The sequence below is a fragment of the Plasmodium malariae genome, assembly GCF_900090045.1.
Source record: "Plasmodium malariae genome assembly, chromosome: 7".
In the NCBI taxonomy this organism is placed as follows: Eukaryota; Apicomplexa; class Aconoidasida; order Haemosporida; family Plasmodiidae; genus Plasmodium; species Plasmodium malariae.
In genome coordinates, this window is record NC_041781.1 from 881179 (window position 1) to 888648 (window position 7470).

The window sequence follows — 7470 nt, forward strand, 5'->3', positions numbered from 1 at the left end:
CTTAAAAAATTAAGATAGTAATCTGTTGAAAATTATAAAAGGTAGAAAAAAAAAAAAAAAAAAAATATATATATATATAAACGTATAAGGTGAAAGAAAGGGGAGAGGGGAACAAAAAAAAAAAAAAAAAAAATGATGAAATAATGAAAGTAATAACGAAACGATTCATGGGTGAGTAATATACATATATGGATAGAAGAATAATGATTATTTAGCGAAAAATAGATGAATGACAGAGTTATTTAATATTTGTATATATATATATATATATATACTCCTTCAAACAACAAAAAAATGCATATATCATCGATAGCAGTTTATAAAAGTTTTAATCAATCTCAAGTTTAAGAAAATAATTAAGGGTACCAAAAAAGTAAAAAAGAGGGAAGTAATAAATTAAAATAATAAAATAAGCAAAATAGCAAAATAGCAAAATAGTTATATAGTTATATAGTAAAATAGTAAGATTAAATATTCAAATAGTGAAGCAAATAAAATTAAAAAAATTAAATATACGATTATACTATATACAAACATAAATACATACAGAGAGAGAGATAACGAAAAAAAGTTAAATTTCCACACGTTTTTATTTTGGCCCCTTTTTTTTTTTTTTTTTTTTTTAAAAAAGAAGAATATTATTCTATTCTTTTAAAAGTGAAAAACTATTTATTGCAATTTTACTATTTGTATCTTTTTTTTAAAATATTCCAGAACATTTGTGTACATGTTCTTTTTTTTTTTTTTTTTTTTTTTATTATTATTAAAAATCTGAATTTTTTTGTTCTCAGGGAATTATTTTTCTGACATGTACATCTTGAAGAGGTATACATACACACGTATACCTATACATACATACGCATACCTATACATACATACGCATACCTATACATACATACGCATACCTATACATACATACATACGTATACCTATACATACATACGTATACCTATACATACATACGTATACCTATACATACATACGTATACCTATACATACATACGTATACCTATGCATACACACGTATACCTATACATACATACGCATACCTATATATACATACGCATACCTATATATACACACGTATACCTATACATACATGTAATCCTGTTCCCGTGTGGTACATCATGTTAATATTAAATCGTATGTTTATGTACCCGTCCACGTATACATATGTGCAAACAAACAAACATCGAAGCATTGAGTATATTTTATAAAAAGGGCATTCGGTATAAAATGGAAGCATACAAATACTGCTTATCTGTCATTTCGGATATGTTGTGTGTTTAAAGCAAGAGTATTAATGCATACGTCTACTTTTCTTCTTTTCATTCCCATTACCTTTTTATATATCGTTTAAAAGAAAATAAAACAGCTAAAAAATATATTAATCAAAAAATAAATTAATTAAAAAATAAATTAATTAAAAAATAAATTAATTAAAAAATAAATTAATTAGAAAAATAAATTAATTAAAAAATAAATTAATTAAAAATACAAAATAAATAACAAAAAAAAAAAAAAAAAAAAAGACGTGAATAATGTATGCTCTTGAATTGTTTCCATAACACCATAGGAGATAATAAAGTTCCAAAGAACTTTAACTGTACCGCAGTTGGATTGTTTAAAAAAAGAAAAAAAAAAAAAAAAAATTATCACAAATACATTAATTAATATTGCACATTTTTACAAATGTAATAGTGTTATATTTCAGAACCAGGCGCAACATCATTTTTACTTTCCCTTATTGTATAAGTAAACAAAGAGAGGAAACGAAAAAGAAGAGAACAACGAATAGACGGAAATAACCTGGAAAGCTACACACAAAAACGGAAATAACCTGGAAAGCTACACACAAAAACGGAAATAACTCGGACAGCTGCACACAAAGACGGAACAACATGTACTCCTTTTTTGGGGAAGATACTAAAGAAGAAGAAAAGCTGCTGCAAACAATTTTAAAAAGTAAGGATGACGAATTACCTGACATTGTCAAAGAAATTACAACCTCCCATTTAGTCCAACGTTTGAAGAAAAAGGAAGAGGGAAGTGTTAAGAGTGAAAGCACTGATATATTTCCTATTAAAAACGAAAATAGTAGTGTTACTAATAGTGAAATGGAGGTGATAACAAATAAGAATAAGATTAAGAAAAAGGATTATGGGATGGGGCAGGATCACAGGAAAGACGACCCCCACACATCTGACGAATTATTGAACGTCTATTTGAACACTAACATTTTTTCGTTTCACATAAAGAGAAATGGCAAAATTAATGCGGATGTTTTCTTTCTGCCATATAAGAGTAAAGATAATAAAGATATGATTACTGAGTATACGTATAATTATGACTATTACGATATTTATCCAAAAAATATTGAAATGACGAATAAGTGCTTTCATGCTAATAAGCGTAAATTAGAACAAAGCGACGAATTGTTACCTGCAAATAAAAAAGTGAGAGTAAAGCAAGAGGTAGTTGAAGGTGAGGAGGGGAAAGAAGAGCGCCATGAAACTGACGATATGCTTAATAGTTCAAAAAAAAATAATGAACATGAAAATACAAATTTTCAAAAATTTTTGGTACACTTCAGGGGGAGATTATTTATTGGCAATAATGTTAAGTACGCCTTTTTTAAGACAAAAACGTATTTAGCTACAATACAGAATTGGGAAGCGGCGAAACGGGAGGGTGAAGTAGTAGAACGGGAGGACGAAGAAGGGGAACTGTTGTATGCTAATAAGAAGATACAGACTTATAACTTAATTAATGATGCCACATACTGGAAGCAGGATGAATATCCTGATATATCGGATCAAAATATTCAAAAACTTCTCTTTTTTCTGATTGTACCACCTCTAAAGAGTTATAGTGAAGGAGAACAAACGGATCATGATGTCGTTTTTTAGTTACATATAATGATAAAAATAAACATGGGAAAAAAAAAAAAAAAATTAAATAGAAAAAAAAAAAAGGCAAAAAAATTAAAAAAAAAAAAAAAAAGAGGAAAAAAAAAAAAAAAAAAAAAAAAAAAAAAAAAAAAAAAAAAATAAAAAAAAAAATGAAAAATAAACATATGAAAAAATATTACCATTTTTTCATTTCATTTGAGAAAAGTTCAAATTAAGAAAGCGAAGAGATATGCGGAACAAAAGGCGTAAGACATGTAAAAAATTTGTGGAGTATAACATATAGTAAAATATTACTATACATGGAATGTAATTACGATGGAATGGCTAAAAATGCAGCATCAAGGGATAGGAGCAAAAAGCAGCCACCACTGTTGACATAGGTGTTTGCGCTATTTTAGAATTAGTATATACGTTTTTATTATTATTATTTTTTTTTTTTTTCCCATTTTTTAATGCTGATAAAATGATAATTCTTTTTTTTGTTGTGATAAAATGATAATTCTTTATTTTGTTGTGATAAAATGATAATTCTTTATTTTGTTGTGATAAAATGATAATTCTTTATTTTTTCGTCTATTCAAATTTGAATGCAATTTTTATATAGTGATAACGTTTTCAGTGATATGTAAATATTTTTATTTATAATTTTGTTCTGAATATCCGTATCTAGGTTACCAAACGGGCTAGTTGAACTACCATTCCTACTGTTATCACTATTGCTACTTTTGCTAATACTTTGCTTCCATTTTTTGGGGTATCCTGCATGAGCAGCACTAGCACCATGATCATAAGGGATCCATTCAGACGAGTGAAGCATTTCCTCATTGACATGAATGATGTGATGTAGATGAACCGCTAGTACGTGCGAATATATATTCATCTGACTAAGACTATTTATTAAAATTAGAACATCCTTCATCTTTTGGGCATCGTGTATGATTTTACCCTTTAACATTTCCTCCGATTTGTTTACTATCATTTTTGTTATCTTGTCATTTTTAATTTTATTTCTGGCTAAGATATAAGATGATAAAGATATATCATGCAAATTAGCTGTATGAATTAATTTTTTTAGATAAATTTGAAACAAATAAAATATGTCTTCATTGATAATTTCCAGTTTGGTGTAATAGTATAAAATATTACACAGGATAGATATATTCATTTTTCTCATGTTTAAGATAACCTTTCCGTTTATCTCTTTCATTAAATGCGAGTTGCTAATGTAATCAATGTTCTTTGTATCGTTATCACACTTATGTGTACCATTTTCATAGTTATATGCACCGTTATCACAGTTATGTGTACCATTTTCATAGTTATATGCACCGTTATCACAGTTATGTGTACCATTTTCATAGTTATATGCACCGTTATCATAGTTATGTGTACTATTTTCATAGTTATATGCACCGTTATCATAGTTATTTGCACTGCTATCAGTGCTACCACTGATATCCTGATTACTAACGTTATATTTACGAACATTACTCCTGTTATTGCGCAAATACACTATGCTGCTAAGTATAAAACTCAGCTGCTGCTCATCACAAGAGTGAACCTTTTTTCCAATTTCTGTAAATACGTTAGACACATATGTGGGATCTGTTTGTATGTTCAATTTTATGTACGCGTTAATAATTAATGACAAATGTCGAATAGTTGCAAAATGAATTTTTTTATTTATTTCTTCACTAATTATTTTTAAAAATTCATATGGTACTTTAAAAGGAATTCTACAACATGCATTAACTATTAATGACAAGGATTGTGTATTCATCTTTTCAATGTTTTTAGTTATTTGTATTAATAACATAAGAAAATAATTTTTTAATAACTCTCTACAATTTTGTCTATTAATCAAGTCATTTTTATCATCCTCTTCTTTTACACTGATAGTCTGTTTTACTCTTTCATTACTCTTGTTCTTGCTAATATCCTTGCAACTAACTTTCCCTTCTTCATATTTTTCGTTTCCCTCATTACGTTCGTCGTACTTTTCTGCTATATCTGTAAAAATTGTTTTATGGTTACGTTGTAATTTTTCACTATTACTTGTATATGATGATGCCCATTTACTCTTATCATCTTGCCACGCGCATCTTTCAACCAGCTTACTTTCGTTATATACATACTTGTTCATAACATCGTCTATTTCTATTTCATCATTTTTCTCTTTTTCTTTGTTATCATTCACATTTAGAGAGCTTATTTTATTTGAATACATTTCTATAGGTTCATTGTCACCCATTCCTCTTTTGTACGTTCCCCCACAAATACTCTTATCATCCGAATGGACTTCACTATATTTTACAAACTGATCGTTACCTCCACCATTTTGTTTCTCTTCTTCGTGCGTTATGGTAATTATATTGCTGCCCCCCTTTCGTTCAAAGAAAAAAGAGGGAGTCTCCTCAATCCCCTCCTCAATCCCCTCCTCAATCCCCTCCTGCGTATACTGCTGCGTACGCTGCTGTATATGCTGCTCTGTACGCTTCTGGGTATGCTGATGCGTATACTGCTTCTTATCCTTCTGCCTATTCGGCCTCTCCCTTGTTTTATGAATCTCATCATTGCTCTCCTTTTCCTCTATACAAATTTTTTTCAACTCGTCATTTTGATTTATTAAAAATTCGGGGGACGGTTTGATAACTTGACAAAAGGAGTTTAGCAGCATAGCTAACCCTTGGGGAGTACAATTGTTTTTATACTTATTAAAATTTTTTAAAAAAAAAATTAATAATTCCATAGACAATTCGCGTAATGACTGATCATTACTATGTCTGGTATAAGCATTTAGAGTTATAATAACTGGAAACGAATTGTCCTTAATTTTTAATTGTACAATATGATTGAATATTAATACGAATAGTTTTTTATCAAAATAGTTTAAATTATTTAGTGCATGACTTATGTGTGCACATGCTAAAAGATCAATCTGATGTATTTTTTTATTTTTTATCAATTCTGTAAATTTATAAATTATTTTAACATCTCTATATTTTACCTTAGCATATGCATATAATATTCTTCCTATTTCTTTTATATCAAAACTAGCACAAATTTTGTTTGCCCTTTCACTTAATTTTTCCCATGTTATCTTATCATATGGACCTTCATTCGAAACCCTCTCAAACGTTTTGGTAATTCTGCTATGACTCATCCATGGAATACCAGCTAATGTATCGTAGGAAACATTTCTCCTGTTTAGTAAGTACGCAAAAAGATTGCTCTGTTGTCTCTTCTTAAACAATTTTATGCTTAAGCTGTATTTATATATTGTCATAGCTAGATCTACAAAACGCTTTTTTTCGATAGAACCACCCGTGCTATTAATCAAAACACAGGTAACAAAGTAAAAGAAAACGAGAAAAAAATAAGAAACATGCAGAGAATAAAATTAAAGATACTTTAATAAATATGTTCCTAAAACTTTGACATACTATGTGAAACATCAAAAAAAAGTAAAGAACAGCTTCTTCTTATTATAAAATAATCCGTTTTGTGCTACCTTACTGCACTTACAAAATAACACACCAAACGCTAAAATTTTCTTTTTCGCAGGAACACGCAATAATTAAAATTTTTTTTTTTTTTTTCCTATAGCGATAATGATGTAACAACGATTTTTTATTCATATTACTTACCTTTACTATTTTGAATAAATGAAGAAAAAAAAAAATTATCATAATTATAACAGCAGAAATGCATAAAAACTTGCTTTTTTTGCCATTGCAAGACTTAAGATTTATTTAAACGCATGCTGATTTAATGCCATCTGTAGCTTTTATTATTTCGCACATATACAGGTGTTTAAGAGCTTAAAAAGTTGGAACATTGGAATGAAAACATAGATAGATAGATAGATAGATAGATAGATACATAGATACATACATACATATATTTGTGCATATACATATGTATGCATAAAAATATGTACATAAGTACGTGCATGTGGGACTAAATGCGCACGAATTAAGAACAAAACCACCAAAATTTCCAATCTGGCATTGTACTTTTAGAGCTACGCAATATCCAGAAGAAGAATATACATATACATAATGTATGGGGAAAATATATATTAATCCATTTACATAAATATACCGAAATAGAAAAGGTTAAATTTGTTCGTTCGTATGTATTTACATTTTCTCATTATTGAATATATGCAGTACTTTTAAATAACATCAAAGCAACACTAAAATTGAAAGGGTACACTCAAACAAAAATACACATACATACACACGCACAGACATACAGTCTCATATTCATTCATAAATAAATATAAATATGTACATATATACATATATATATGCACGTATGCATATATACACTAATAAAATCATACAGTACTTCATTACGTTTTCATAACACTAAAGTAATACATCATAAAACTCGTATAATTCAAAATAAATACTATCACCCAAGAATACATATTAGGTTTTGTGTTAAACTTAAAAAATTAACAGAAAATAATAAAAAAGGGAACATTCAAAAAATAAAAAAATTAAAAGTACGGGTAAAAGTATGCATAAAAGTATGCGTAAAAGTATGCACA

At 28.2% G+C, this 7470-nt stretch overlaps 2 protein-coding genes across 2 annotated transcripts; one reads left to right on the forward strand and one right to left on the reverse strand.

The window, feature by feature from the left end:
• Nucleotides 1-1901: 1901 nt before the first annotated feature.
• PmUG01_07026700 (ribonuclease H2 subunit C, putative) lies at nucleotides 1902-2909 on the forward strand (the record flags this gene model as incomplete). Its single annotated transcript, XM_029004005.1, has 1 exon — nucleotides 1902-2909. One exon carries the CDS (start codon nucleotides 1902-1904, stop codon nucleotides 2907-2909), a length of 1008 nt encoding a protein of 335 aa, XP_028860738.1.
• A 580-nt stretch (nucleotides 2910-3489) lies between these two features.
• Nucleotides 3490-6198, reverse strand: PmUG01_07026800 (conserved Plasmodium protein, unknown function; the record flags this gene model as incomplete). Its single annotated transcript, XM_029004006.1, has 1 exon — nucleotides 3490-6198. One exon carries the CDS (start codon nucleotides 6196-6198, stop codon nucleotides 3490-3492), a length of 2709 nt encoding a protein of 902 aa, XP_028860739.1.
• Between the last annotated feature and the right edge of the window lie 1272 nt (nucleotides 6199-7470).